The sequence below is a fragment of the Neofelis nebulosa genome, chromosome 9 (genome assembly GCF_028018385.1).
Source record: "Neofelis nebulosa isolate mNeoNeb1 chromosome 9, mNeoNeb1.pri, whole genome shotgun sequence".
NCBI lineage: Eukaryota > Metazoa > Chordata > Mammalia > Carnivora > Felidae > Neofelis > Neofelis nebulosa.
In genome coordinates, this window is record NC_080790.1 from 113,888,633 (window position 1) to 113,903,198 (window position 14,566).

Genomic DNA, 14,566 nt, shown 5'->3' on the forward strand with positions numbered 1-14,566 from the left:
GCCTCGCTCGCCGGCGGGGACTGAAGCCTTCAGGGCGGGTCACTTAGCTCGCGGGCTGCTTTCAACCTGGGGAACCGGGGGCGCGGGCGCTTCGCCATTGGCCGGGGCGCGGCGGGCGCCTCCCCATTGGCCAGGGCGGCGGCCTCCGCCCCCGCCGGGGCGGCCTCGTGATTGGCCCCTCCCCGGCTATAAGGCGGGGGCCGGCGGGGCCGTGGGAGCGCGCGGCAGCGCACGGCGGGGCGCGGCAGACGCTGGGACGCGGCGCACGGAGGGACGCGGCCGGGCGCCCATGGCGTTCGCGCTGCTGCGCCCCGTCGGCGCGCACGTGCTGTACCCGGACGTGCGGCTGCTGAGCGAGGACGAGGAGAACCGCAGCGAGAGCGACGCGTCCGACCAGTCGTTCGGCTGCTGCGAGGGCCTGGAGGCGGCGCGGCGCGGCCCGGGCCCCGGGGGCGGGCGGCGGGCGGGCGGCGGCGCGGGCCCCGTGGTGGTGGTGCGACAGCGGCAGGCGGCCAACGCGCGGGAGCGGGACCGCACGCAGAGCGTGAACACGGCCTTCACGGCGCTGCGCACGCTCATCCCCACCGAGCCGGTGGACCGCAAGCTGTCCAAGATCGAGACGCTGCGCCTGGCGTCCAGCTACATCGCGCACCTGGCCAACGTGCTGCTGCTGGGGGACGCGGCCGACGACGGGCAGCCGTGCTTCCGGGCGGCCGGCAGTGCAAAGAGCGCGGTCCCCGCTGCCCCCGACGGCGGCCGCCAGCCGCGCTCCATCTGCACCTTCTGCCTCAGCAACCAGCGCAAAGGGGTGAGTGCGCGGAGCCCCAGGACTGTGGCCGCGGGGCAGGGGTTGGCGGGGGGACGGGGCCTCCTAGGGAGCAGAAGAGGAGCAGGGACCCCAGTTGAAGAGAGGGGGAAGCGACAGGAAATTCGTCGGGGGGCTGGGGGGGTCCTGCGCTCCAAGCCCAGGGTTTGGTGTGGATGGAACAGAACCGCTCGCTCAAAGTGGTGCAGGAAAGCCCAGAGCTCGGGCATTTCTTTGAGAGCGGGCATGGCTCGTTGAGAGACACCCCTTTGCCTGAAGGTGTGCTGGGGAAAGAGCGTGAGGAAATGGTTACAAAGGCCATCATTTATTGGGCTCTTCCTGTGTGCGAGGTGCGTTCCTCGTCCCCTTTCACCTTCCCAAGAACTCAGCCAGGCAGGTAGTTATTCTGGCCGTTTTATCCCTGATGAAGATCCGAGGCTGGGGGTGTGTGATCCTATGCCCACAGTTACTCACCTGGGAAACCAGGACGCAGGCTCGGTTGCTCGCTGCGTGCCTGTTGCCCCGAACTACCCTTCCCAGTAAAGTAGTGGTCCCGCATCCTAAGACTTGACCCGAGGGCAGGAGACTGAGAAGCAAAAGGGACGCATACCCCCAGCTAAAACTCTGAGGCAGCCAGCGATGAGCAGGAGTGAAGACGGGGGTCTCCTGAGGGCACCCCAGCCCCAAACGGGATGGAGTGTGGGGCAGAGTCATTGTTGAGTCCGCTAGACAGAGGTGGAGTTAGGATCTCGTGGTGCGTCCCGCGCTCTCTGACAAGGATGAGAGCCAGCCTGGGAGCGGGCGAGGGGGGCTGGGTAGCAGCACAGGTTGCCTGGGGGCTCTCCTGGTTGAAAGCTGGCTCTCCTCCTGCCTGGGCCCCAAGGAGCCCGCTTCATCCCTCATCTTTCCCTCTCGGTCCTGGAGACTGGGAGAGCCCCTGAGGGGCCCACAGCCTTTTGGAAAGTGAAAGGCCACGAGGGATTGGAGCCAGGCCTCTGAGACCCCCATTCTTCGATTCTTAACAGCTGCTCTGGGTCCCCCGCTTCACTCTGTTCTGGGGAAGCTTCTGGGTCCTGGCCTCAGACCACCCTCCTCTGACTCATCAGACTCCCAGTCTGGCCGCTCACCCCCATGGCTGCTTCAAATTCCCTGAGTCAGTTTTCTTAGGCTCTGGTTTGTACCCTGCCGCTCCCAGCCGTGGGCCCTGGTCAGCGTTCCAGGCTGGGAGGGGAAGCCAGGTGGGCCTCAGGCCTCCAGATGTGAAGGGCTGGCTGGGCCCACGGTGATGCGCTTCACCTGTTCATTCAGTTCATCCAACCTCATCTACCCAACAGTCGCCTTTTGGTGGCCCTGAGAACATTCCCAGAGAAGCAGGTCGTGGGTCCCCACCCATCACAGTCAGGATCTCCCCGTGCAGGGGCAGGGCCAGACCAAGGGCATGGAGACAGGGATGCTGCACTCTCCTGGTGGGGAGGCGGAGCACCAAGGGACTGTCAGAGCCCAGAAGGTGCCCCCAGCCAGGGGCTGAACTCCTGACAGATGCTTGGGAACAGAGACAAGGCTGGTGAGGGGGTAAGGAAAGGTGTTCTAGGGACAGGGCACTTCGAGAGTTGGCATCAGGATGCGTGACATAGAGAAGGAAAGGGGCAGAGCACAGAGGGGAGGCAGCCTTGTTGGGCACTGATTTCCTGTGCTAAGCACTGTTCACATATTATGGTCAAAGCCCCTCAGTGGCAGTGGGGGAGGGAGGGCCTCTGGTTATCCCCACCTGCCTACCAATGCAATGGTTCCGAGACGCCGTCCGTGATGAGGTGAGGGTTCGGATTCAGGCCTGCCTGATTGGGAAGTGGGAAAGGTTAGTCGGGGTGGGGGACTGTAAGGGCAGGCCTCAGGGGAGAGGGTGTGCCTACCATGCCCGAACACCAACAGCAGGTGGGGGAATTCTTTCTGCTGGTTTCCACCTATCCCATGGATCCCAGGGACGCTGCCCGGGTCTGCCTGTTTCCCTGCAATCTGTCTACAGGACCAAGAACCTAGCCAAATTTGGCTGCAGAAGCCAGGCTCATCCCTACAGGCTCCTCTGGGATTAGGCGAGAGGGGCGATCCTGGCCAGCTCTGGCCCCTCGAAGGCTCCACTGAAAGAAAGCTGGCTGTCTTGTGGGGCCACTGCAGGGGCTCCCTTCTGAGCCTTGGGGGCCAGACAGCTCCAAAACCCAGAGTCTGCCTCTCTACTCTGAGCCCCTCCCTCCCACATGGCTGAGGTGGGGGTCACCGTGGACCACCCTGTTCTCTGGAGCATCTTTCTGTTTAAGGAGGGGTTTGGTGTGGCCCTCTGTGATGGAAATGGCAAGTAGGAGATGGGAGTGGAGTTCTTGTCTCTCCCATTTCCCCTTCTGTCACCTGGGGGTGGAGCTGGATAGTATCATCTTGGAAGGCGCTCCCCAGTTGGCGTAAGCAGCTCAGGAGCTGGCGCGGCCCGGTGGGTGGTGGGGCAGGGGGTACCGTTACCAGGTGATGATGCTGATAATGATACTTGTGAACATCTATTTAAAAAAAAACATTTTTAATGTTTATTTTTTGAGAGAGAGCGTGAGCAGGGGAGGGGCAGAAAGAGAGGGAGACACAGAATCCGAAGCAGGCTCCGGGCTCTGAGCTGTCAGCACAGAGCCCGACGCGGGGCTCGAACTTGTGAACCGCGAGATCACGATCTGAGCGGGAGTCAAGCGCTTACCGGGCTGAGCCAGCCAGGCGCCCCACTTGTGAACACCTATTAAACACTTAGGGTGTGCGTGATGCTGTGCTAAGGGCTTCACCTATAAATACGTAGAATCAGTCCTCACAGCAGCTCCACGTTTCACGTGGGGAAACAGGCTCAGTGAGGTGAAGGCACCTGCCTGAGGTCTGACAGGTAGTTCGAGGCAGAGCGGGGGTTGAAGCTCAGATCTGTTTCACTCCAGCCCAGCTCCTAACCACCGTGCTTCCCAGAGCCCTGGGCGCTGAGTTCCTAGGGGACAGAGAAGCCGGGGCCTAGTCAGGGCCCTTCTAAGTGCTTTTGGCACTTTGCAAGTCTCCTTCACAGCTGCATTTGCATGACGCTGCATCCTGGGGCGGCAGTAGAATCACTGTGTCCCCACGTCATAGACGAAGACACTGAAGTTCAGGGAGAGGAAGGGTCCCAGCGTTATCATGAGACCAGGGTCTCCTCATGCCTGCCAGACTTGGGGTAGAGGAGTCCCGCCCCCTTCCCCCCCCCCCCAAAAAAAAAAACCCTCTGCCCGTCCCGAGGAAATAGAGTGAAAGAGTGAGAGGCCAGTGTTTTTACCCCCCAGCACGCTACACCCTCTTCCTCCCCACTCCTGTCCCCCTTTCTCAGCCACTCCTGCCAGATTTGTGTGAGAAGCCTAAGCCCCAGGCTCTGCTGGGACGGTGGCCTCAGCCCTCAAAATAGCCCTGCCTGTGAATGAACATGTTGTCCCTGGGCCCGGAGAGCCTCGAGGGAGGCTGGGCTCACATCTGGATGGATCTGCCCCAACCTGGGCCCAGGGGCGGAGGGGACAGGGGGCAGAGCTCCCAGATGGTTGGCTGTTTCTCTAGATGGCTGAGAAAGATGCCTGTCCTGCCATCTCCTCGCCAGGCTTGGTGGGGTGAGCGTTTGCAGTGGGATTTCAGATACCAACGTGTCCTGGAAGCAGAACTGACTGTCGGACAACGTGGATTTCTAGCCCAGCTTTTTTACCACCTGGCTGGGTGCCTCTGGGCCAGGCATTCCACGGCGGGAGCCTCAACAGAGGGGTTGCTCTAATGCCCGTGACCTCACTGACTTAGAGTGAGGATGAAACCCACGTGTCAGACCTCACAATACCGGGTAGGGACAACCCCTGCAGGGTGAGGGACGGGTGGCTTCGGGTGCTGCCATCATTTGCCCATCTTCCAGTGGGCACCACTGATTCAAGCAGCATTCGTCGGTGCCTGCTCCAAACCAGGCTCAGGGCTACAGAGCAAAGGACTTTTCCCTACCACCCCCTGAGCCCCCAGCCTGATGGGGAACAGAAAGAGACCCTGCCGTCCCCTTCTAAGTTTTATCCTGGTAGAATGTCCCCAGAAGTGCCGGGTAGTGGCAGGAAGAGAAGCCCTCCCAGGGAGACAGGACCAGACAGCACATTCCTGGTGGAGAGAACACCTTAGGGAGGCCAGAAATCCACAGTCTACTTCTGAAGGTTGATGAGTGAGCCACTGGGTGGACGATGGGGCAGTGGGGAGGATCCACTGTGGGGTTTGTTTGTAAATGTAAAATATTATTATTTAAAATGTATTGGATTTGGGGCGCCTGGGTGGCTCAGTCGGTTAAGCGTCTGACTTCGGCTCAGGTCATGATCTCATGGTTCGTGAGTTCAAGCCCCGCGTCAGGCTCTGTGCTGATGGCTCAGAGCCTGGAGCCTGTTTCAGATTCTGTGTCTCCCTCTCTCCCTGACCCTCCCCCGTTCATGCTGTCTCTCTCTGTCTCAAAAATAAATAAACATTAAAAAAAAAATGTTAAAATGTATTGGATTTAAAAAAAAGAAGAAACAACAAATTACATAGGGAAGAAATGAAAAAGGTAAAATGTGGGGCGCCTGGGTGGCTCAGTCAGTTGGGTGTCGGACTTTGGCTCAGGTCATGATCTCACAGTCCGTGAGTTCAAGTGCCATGTCAGGCTCTGTGCTGACAGCTCGGAGCCTGGAGCCTGCTTTGGATTCTGTGTCTCCCTCTCTCTCTGCCCCTCCCCTGCTCATGCTCTGTCTCTGTCTCAAAAATAAATGAAAACATTAAAAAAAAAAAAAAAAAAAGGTAAAACGTTACATAGCATTAAAAAAAGAAAAAAAGTCTCCCTCCCATCCATCTTGCCTCCTCCTCACGAAATTCCTCTCCTCTGAGGAAACCCATTAGCAATTTCCCTTATGCCCTTCTCTCCAGAAATCTCAGCACACAGGAACATCCACTCGGTTCTTGCTTTTGTCCTTGAATGATGTTATCTCTCCAGTATTCCCTATCAGTCCTGAAGAGTCTCTTCTGCCTTCTGCTGTGGAGAAGTTTATTGTGCGGCTGTGATTTATTTACGAGGTCCCCTAGTGCTGGACACAGAGGTTAGTTCCAGCGTTCATGGTGACCTGATCGAACTTCTTTCCTCCTGCAGGGTGGCCGTCGTGACCTGGGGGGCAGCTGCTTGAAGGTGAGGGGGGTAGCCCCCCTCCGAGTGCCACGGAGATGAGCCTAGACCCCTATGGCAGTTATTCCACGCAGGACCCCGGAGAAGGAGGCCAGAGGGCAGCCGCTGGTTGAACAGGGGAGAAGACCCCAGGAGCCCAACCCAAACCTCTTTCGTGTTGGGACCTGAGGACCACGGTCTGGGCCCATGACCCTGTGGGCAGGCTCCCTGGGACATCTCCACCACACCCCAGAGAGCCATGAGGACCCATCCAGCCAGTCCCAGCCCTAGCTGGTCAGAGACAAGGCAGAACTTTTGGAAAAACAAAGACTGTTGGTGACAGAGGATGTGTGCATATCTGTGAATGAGTGTGTGTGTGTGTGCGTGTGTGTGTGAGAGAGAGAGAGAGAGAGAGAGAGAATTGGTGGGTTTAAAATAAAAAAGTATTTTTAAATAAAAGATATTCCCATCTGAAGAATGGGGGAGGGGGACTCCCGGCAGAGGTCGGAGGTGGCCTCTCTCCTAGACCCTTGACAGAGGCCCAGATGCCGCGGGTGCTCCCCTATGCCCTGGAGGGTGTGGGGCCGGGGGACGTCAGGAGGACCCCTCTCCGGAAGTCAGGATGACTAAACTTTCCCCACAGTCTTTGTGAACAGTCACTAGCTGTCTGATGTGGTTGGCAAGAAATGTTAAATGTATTTATTTGTGAATAAGGGATGTATTTATTCACATGGTTCACAAGTCAAAAGGTACAAGAGGAAACATGGTAAAGTTCCCCTCCCTCGTGTCCCCCAGCCACTAGTTCCCCCGCTGCGGGCAGCCTTGGCCACCAGATTTTGTGATGTCCCATTCCCTATGAATAACCAAGCAAATGCAGAAAAAATATATATGTATGTATATACTTTCTTCCACTCTTTACCCAAACAGTAGCATGTCGTCCTTGCTTTCAGCTCCTTTGCACTCTGTTTCCTGATCTACGTTGGCTGTCATCCCAAGTCAGCGCACAAAGGTAAAGGGTAGCCTCCTTCCTTTAGTAGCTACTTAACTCCACTCGAATGTGCTAGACTGTAACCCGTCCCTTCTCCGTGTCTTCACAGACAGGGAGCGTGTGCTAAGGGGGATATCCTTACCCCTGTTTTAGCTGAGATGATTTGGGGGGCCAGTGACACCCAAAGGCATGTGGCAGGATGGTGATGTGAGGTCCGTCCACCCCTAAAGCCTTCCCCTGGCCCGGAGATGCCCCACTGGAGGGCCAGCCCCCAGGTCCCGATTGTGCCCCAGCGGGCCCCGTGTGGTGAAGGCTGCTGTTTCCCCATTTCGCGGATTCAGCCAAGATGGTGATGGAGGCAGCTGGTCAGTAGAACCAGGTGCGCTTGGCTCTTGGGCTGGGACTGTCCCTGTGAGGCCAGGATCAGAGAGGCTCAGGAGGCTGGAGGGAGGGAAAGGCAGAGAGAGAGAGAGAGAGAGAGAGAGAGGGGCCAGGGGAGGCGAAGGGCCAGGCAGCCACCCTTCCTTTCCTCAGGGTACACTCATGCCTGTTTTTCAAACGTATTTAACAAGCACTTGTAATTAGCGGTTACTGACTGAAGCCTGGCCAGTCTATGCTTGTATCCACTGGGCCCTGCCACCCGCCGTACTTGACCTTTTGATGGGGCCTGACGTGGGGCTGCCGTTTTGCAGATCCAGGGGTTCCTGGGCGCCCTCTCCAGGCGCTGAGCCACGCCCACCCTGCCTGCCTCGCAGATGGAAACGGAGGCCCCAGGAGAACGAGGGGGTCAGTCCAGGTTGGAGGGGCTGTAAAAGCACCTCATGTAACCTCTTTGGTGTGGGAAGTGGAGGAAGGAGGGCCCTAAGGGGCTGCGGTCCCGCCTGGGGGAGCTTCCCAAGCACCTTCACTCCATTTCCCCCATTTCCCTGGTGTTTCAGGACACTGCTCTTGCCTATCCTGTCCCGGTGCGGTCCTGCTTCCCAGTTGGGGAGCTAATTAGGAAAGCACATTGCATTCCCCGTGTCTGCCCAGGGCCAGGGCCAGGCAGCCCCTGGCAAAGCCATAGGAAAAGGACTGTGACTTTGTCAATGGCAGGAAACCTGGGAGTGGGGACAAAGCAGACACTTGGGTGCTCTGGGCTGGAGGCTCACTTCTGCCACCAGGTTTGCCAGGTGACCCCAGAGAAACTGCCCGACCGCCACCCTGCCCAATCTCTAACCAGCACGAATATAGGACAGAATGGTAATCAGTCGTTTTGCCTGGCTGGATAGTTTTTAATAGACCACACTTACGCACGGGGCGAGGAATTCGAGTTGAATCCAACAGTGCGCAGTGAAAAGTACATACCTCCCTCGGGCTCCTCCTCTTGGGGTTGGGTCCCGGGGATCCCAGGGTCTCCGGGATTCCTGCAGAAACAGTTGGCATATATATACGCAAGCCACACTCACACCGTGTTCCCACACGAGTGGGAGCCTGGGACACATACTGTTCTGCACAACAGAATTTCCTTACGTCTTGGAAAGCCTTCAGCGTACAGAGCCACTTTGGACTTGTTCACGGCTGCAGAGTGCTCTGTCCTGTGCATTTTGCAGCTTTCGGGCTTCCCGGAGCCTCCCTCCTGGGTAATGCAGAATTAATGCCCGAGCCTTGGTGAGCTGCGAGGCCAGCCCAACACATGTGACTTGGAAAAGGCATAGCCGTGGGCCAGTACCTCTGGGGGGGGGGGGGGGGGACACTTGCTCAACATCCCCACCCCCAATGCATGCGCTTCCCCCGCCTCGGGATGGGCCAGCCCAGCCAGGCTCCCCAAGGGTCCCTGAGCGACGGCCAGCTTGGAGCCAGAGGAGCAAAGGAGTTCAGGGAAAAGAAACCGAGGGTTGAGGCAGTGACCAACTTCAGCCAGGCCGTGTTGGACCCTGAAGGGGAGGCTTAAATTTCAGGTCGCACCCTCCACTCAAGCCTTCTTAGACACCAGGAGCATCCGCGTGAACGTGATCTCATAGTCCCTCATTTCACAATGAGGAGACTGAGCCGATACAGAGGGAGCAGCCTGCCTGGGTCTCCCAGAGAGCCCCTGGCCCTCTTGGGCCACTAGGAACCCAGGCATCCTTCCTCGATACACAGGGCTCCCATCCCTAACTTCACAATTGCAAGCAAAAGACCTCAGAGGTTGCCGGTGGCAGTGAGGAAACCAAAGCCCAGAGAAGGGCAGCAATGGACCACGGTTGCACAGCATTTGGATCTGAGCAGGACTGAGAGTGCAGTACCCCTTCCTCCAGCCAGGGCTCCTCCATTGCATTAAGCTCCCTTCATTAGCCCAATTGCTTCCATTTTATGAGGCTCCTGTTAGATTAAAAAACACCACAAAACAGAATTCCAAAAAGTATGGTGTATGTAGCAGGTTAACTTTTTTTTTTATTAAAAAAATTTTTAACGTTTATTATTGAGAGACAAACACAGAGCATGAGCAGGGGAGGGGTAGAGAGAGGGGGAGACACAGAATCTGAAACAGGCTCCAGGCTCTGAGCTGTCAGCACAGAGCCCGACGCGGGGCTCGAACCCACGAACTGTACGATCATGGCCTTAAGCATCTGAAGTCCTCGAAGTCGGAGGCTGGCTTAACCGACTGAGCCACCCAGGCGCCCCTGTAGCAGGTCAACTCTTAAGCACCCACACACAGTCACAAAGACAATGCATTATCATGAGAACATTAAATAGAGGACTTACCAAAATATCAATTTACAGGACGTACATGTAGGGTCGAATGTCTGTGTTGCCGGCTACTGTGTGTTTCTACCCCATGTGCATATGATATCAAAAGTTGAGACCCAGAGAACAAAATGCAGGACGTGACCCTGCACTGAGGTCTGTACTGCAGGGGAATATACCACAGAAGACAGTTGACAAAATCGGAATAAGAACAATAGAGAAAAGTATTGTAGCAATGTTACATTTTCCGAATTTGTTAACCATATGGTTATGTAAGAGGATATCCTTGTGCTCAAGAAATACACCCTGTGGGGCGGGGGTGGGGGGGGTGGGGGGGTGCGCCTGGATGGCTCAGTTGGTTAAGCATCTGATTCTTGATTTCGACCCAGGATCATCTCATGGTTTGTGAGTTCGAGCCCCGCATCAGGCTCCACAGTGAGAGCCTGCCTGGGATGGTCTCTCTACAACTCTCTCTGCCCCTCCCCTGCTCACTCACATTCTCTCTCAAAATAAACATTAAAAAAGGAAGGAAGGAAGGAAGGAAGGAAGGAAGGAAGGAAGGAAGGAAGGAAGGAAGGAAGGAAGGAAGGAATACATTCTGGGGCGCCTGGGTGGCTCAGTCATTTGAGCGTCTGACTTCGGTTCAGGTCATGATCTCGTGGCTCATGAGTTCGAGCCCCGCGTCGGACTCTGTGCTGACAGCTCGGAGCCTGGAGCCTGCTTCGGATTCTGTGTCTCCCTCTCTCTCTGCCCCTAACCCACTCGCATTCTGTCTCTGTCTCTCTCAAAAATAAATGAACATGAAAAAAAAGTGTTTTTAAAGATTCTCTCTCTCCCTCCTTCCCTCTGCCCCTCTCCCTCTCAAATTAAAACAAAGAGGAAGAAAGGAAGGAAGAAAGAAAGACACCCTGAAGTGTGGTTGAGGGGTAGAGGAACGCGATGTAGACGACTCACTCTCAAATGGTTCCGCAAAAACGTCTGTGAGCCAGAGAAGGATACAGCAAATATAGCCAAGTGCTCAGAGGTGGTGAATCCAGGTAAAGGGCGTATTGGAGTTTCGTGCACCACTTTTCTCTCCTCTGTATGTTTGGAAATGATTGCAGAATGAAAAGCTAAAACGAAGTTGAGGCTTTGGCCTGCGAGGATATGAGGTCTGCCAAACGGTCTCCTGGCCCCCTCTGACTCGCCCTTACTTCAGCTGCGGACAGAAAATACCCCTGGTGGACCCAGGCATCCCTGCCCGTGACTCTCAGGCCCCTGTGCCCTTTGGGAGGCTAGGGTGGTCCCAGTCCCCGAGCCACCTGCCACCATGATTTATGTCCCTGTGAGCCTCAGCAGCTGTGAGCACGGGTCCCGCCTGGCAGCCTGCTGGGGGGGCCAGCGTTTACTTCTCAGCGTGTCTAATCCAGACCAGACTTGCAGACCCCACGGGCCTGGGATCAGGCTCCCAGGGGGCCAGGGTCAGAGGGCAGGCCAGCAGGGCCTGGAAACCGGGGAGGCGCTCAGGGTGAGCCGGCTGGAAAGCAGGAACCCTGGCCTGGGATTGCTTGGCCAGGGTTCCTGTGTGACCTGGGCTGGGTATTGCCCCCTCTCTGGGCCCTGGTTTTCCTCATCTTAGCACATTCTGCATATGGTGGACTAGAAAGGCTTTGTAGACTGGGGCAAACTGACCTTGTAGGAAGGAAGGCTGGTGGAATTCAGGAGTTGTTTTTTCTTAACGCCCAGGGCTTCCAAGCTTGGAAAAACGCCTCACTTTTTGAAAGCCTGCTAGGTATCAGTCCTTGGTCCGTGTATTTTACATAAGTTAATCCATTTAGCCTACTCTACAGGGCCGTGCTATTATTGCCCCATTTTGTGGATAAGAACTGAGACGCAGGGAGGTTACAGAACTTGTTCAAGGTCACAGGGAAGCTGTTAAGCGAGTGGATTTGAACCAAGTGTTCTGGCTGCCCTCCATGGCCTCATCAGGTGTGTGTCTGGTCCCATAGGACCCCAACTGAACCCGGGCTTCCAGAACAAGACAGAAAAGGGCACAGCCCAGCCTAGGTTTCACCCCTGTCTCAGGGGTGAAATCCTCAGAGGATCCCAGGGTCCAGCCTGGGGAGGATGGGTCCCAGAATCTGCCTCTTCCACGGGCTCCCTGGTAGTACTCATGCTCCCAATACTGGAGAGGTTTAAACACAGACTCCTGGAGGGTCTCAGTGCAAGGGCCTCCGGAGCTCATCTCCTTGGAGTTTCCACCAGTGGGGAAACTGAGGCCCAGAGCAGGCAAGGCGCATCCCCAATGTCACCCAGTGAGTCAGAGATGAGTCAGAACCAGATTCCATGTGTCCCAGTCACTGTTTTCATTGCTTGGTGACACATCCCAGAGCAGAGATTAGCATGAGAGGAAGTGACCTTGACGGGGCTCACTAGTCCGAGGCACTGCTCTGAGAGACTTCCACAGAAGGCCTCGCTTAATCCATACCAACACCCCTGCATAGGCAGGTTCTGTGATCATCTTTTTTTTTTCTTTTTTAATATTTTATTTATTTTTGAGAGAGAGAGAGAGAGAGAGAGAGAAGAATGCAAGCAGGGGAGGGGCAGAGAGAGGGGGAGACACAGAATCCGAAGCGGGCTCCAGGCTCCGAGCTGTCAGCACAGAGCCCGACGCGGGGCTCGAACCCACGAACCGTGAGATCATGACCTGAGCTGAAGTTGGATGCTCAACCGACTGAGCCACTCAGGCTCCCCGGTTCTGTGATTATCTTTATTTCACAGTCTAGAAAACCGATTTCAAGGCTCCCCAGCTAGGTGAGAGCATAGCTGTGATGTGAATCCAGGGTGTCTGGCTCCAGATCCCGTGGCCTGAGCCACAGAGAGGAGGTAAAACTCACTGGGAGGCATAGGAGAGAATTTACCATCATAGACCAGCTTAAGGTGGGTGGTTCGGCCTGTCAGTCAGTCAGTCATTTAGTCAATCAACAAACGTGTATTGAACCCCTCTGTGGACCGTGCGAAGCTCCAGGGCGGTCAGCGAATAAGACAGATGTTGTGCCCCCCCTCCCACCCCCCCGTCGTGGAGGCCTCAGTCTATCAAAGAAAGCAGGCTCGGAGCAAATAAAAATGTGACGACGCGTGCTTTCAAGGCGTGGGGGGCTGTGTGAGTCTGGAAGAGCGGAGAGGAGACAGGGATGATGCTCTGAGGCCCAAGAAGGCTTTGCCGGGGGTCAAAGTTTCTGCAAAGTTGTCCAGCCCACCCTGCAGCAGATGAATGATGGGGCACCCGTGGGTCCCAGGGCCCCCTGAACTTAACCCAATAATCCCTGATACGTCTCCCCCCCCACCCCCACCCCGAGCACCCAGAGCAGCTCAGTGAGGCACACAGGCGAGCGATGGTGGACAGAGGAGAATAAGAATATAGCCGAGGCTGACCAAGCGCCCAGGCGGTTCGAGCGCAGCAACTCCTATACACCCCCGACCCCAGTGAGGCAGGGGCTGTCATCCTCGTGGCTCCCCCAGATCACACAGGGTCCAGAGCCCTTCCCCCCCCCCCCCAACCTCCCTCCTTTCCTGCCCAGGGGCTAACAGCTGAGATTTCGAGGCAGGCCAGGGCCTCTGCCCACCGCACCCTACGCGCTGCAGCATCCCCAGCGGCATCGGCGGTGCCAGCGCAAAGCAGGTGCTCAGCAGACGCCGCCCAAGGACCCGGAGGCACCCGGCTGTCTCCCGCAGTCTGCGCACCACGCTGCAGGGGCCGTTTCACCCATGTCACAGAAGCAGTGGCTCCCCTGAGGTCACACAGCCGGGAGTGCAGTCAGGCCTTGAACCCCGATCTGTGGTTCAGCCGTCTGCAGAAAACCCACGCAGCCTGGAAGCTCAGAAGATACTGGCAACAAGCCTTTAACCAGAGAAGACAGCGGGATGGGCCCAGAGCTTAGGGAAGAGGAAAGGCCTGACCAGCTGGGAGCTCCGTGGGAACGTCTCTTGCCCCCCAACCCCACCCCACCCCAGTAGGTCCCCCAGGCAGCGGCCAGGGCCGGGGGAGGAAGGGGTCGGGAGGCGGGCCTTGGATCCCCAAGGAGCACACCCCCTCCCGCCCCCTGTGAGATGGGTAAGGGAGCCCCGCTGGGCCCTCTTTTGCTCTCACTACTCTGCTTCTTGAGGCAGCCCTCCCCACTCCCTTGCCCCCTCCCCCTGCTTCTCCCTCCCTTTCAGCTCAGGCCCACCGCCCCCCGGCCCGTGGCTCTCAGAAAGCCCTGGAAAGGCTGCTTTCTTTGAGACAGGAAGGTGTCCTCAAGTCTCAGGAAGGAAAAACAGTCAAGCTGAACCCACCAAGACCGTCTCCAAGGGGCCGGGGCTGGCGCCTGGCCAGGACTGACATCACCTGGGAACTGCCGAGGCCCGCAGCTGCAACACGCCTCCTGGGGGGACGTGCTTTGGCTATTTTAAAAAAAATAATAATAATAAAAAAACGTTTCCAGTCTGGTGTTTTTAAATGTGCTTTTTATAGTGGGCCCTGGGGCGTGGGCGTTTTGGTGTCCCCCACCCCCACCCCCACCCCCTTCTCCTCCGGTCCTGATTTTCACACCACACAATGTAGCCTTTGACCAATTCCAGCTAATTCCCGGGGATTCTGGGCGGGACCTCCTTCCAGGCTCTGACCCCCGCAGATTATCTTTTATCTATCCAGATACATTTAATTTTAACTACAAAAAAAAAAAAAAAAAAAAAAAAAATTGAAATGTTGGCCCGCAGTACCTAATTCGAAAGGCGCCCAAGAGCGTTGGGTGAAGAAAAGTGAAGTCTCTTCCCAACGTCTACTTGCTCCTTCGGTCCCCTGAGACAGCCCCTCACCCATTTTATTCAACAAAATCTCCTCCAGCACTTATTACATACC

At 56.7% G+C, this 14,566-nt stretch overlaps 1 protein-coding gene and 1 long non-coding RNA gene across 2 annotated transcripts; both read left to right on the plus strand.

The window, feature by feature from the left end:
* Positions 1 to 207: 207 nt before the first annotated feature.
* Positions 208 to 6,914, plus strand: TCF15 (transcription factor 15). Its single transcript, XM_058685176.1, has 2 exons — positions 208 to 808; positions 5,979 to 6,914. The coding sequence occupies exons 1-2, from the start codon at positions 290 to 292 to the stop codon at positions 6,051 to 6,053; spliced, it is 594 nt and encodes a 197-aa protein (XP_058541159.1). The 5' UTR covers positions 208 to 289; the 3' UTR covers positions 6,054 to 6,914.
* Positions 6,915 to 13,060: 6,146 nt separating this feature from the next.
* Positions 13,061 to 14,152, plus strand: LOC131486248 (uncharacterized). The gene is made up of 2 exons (XR_009249262.1): positions 13,061 to 13,679; positions 13,953 to 14,152. It is a non-coding gene; the product is annotated as an uncharacterized LOC131486248 (long non-coding RNA).
* Positions 14,153 to 14,566: the final 414 nt, after the last annotated feature.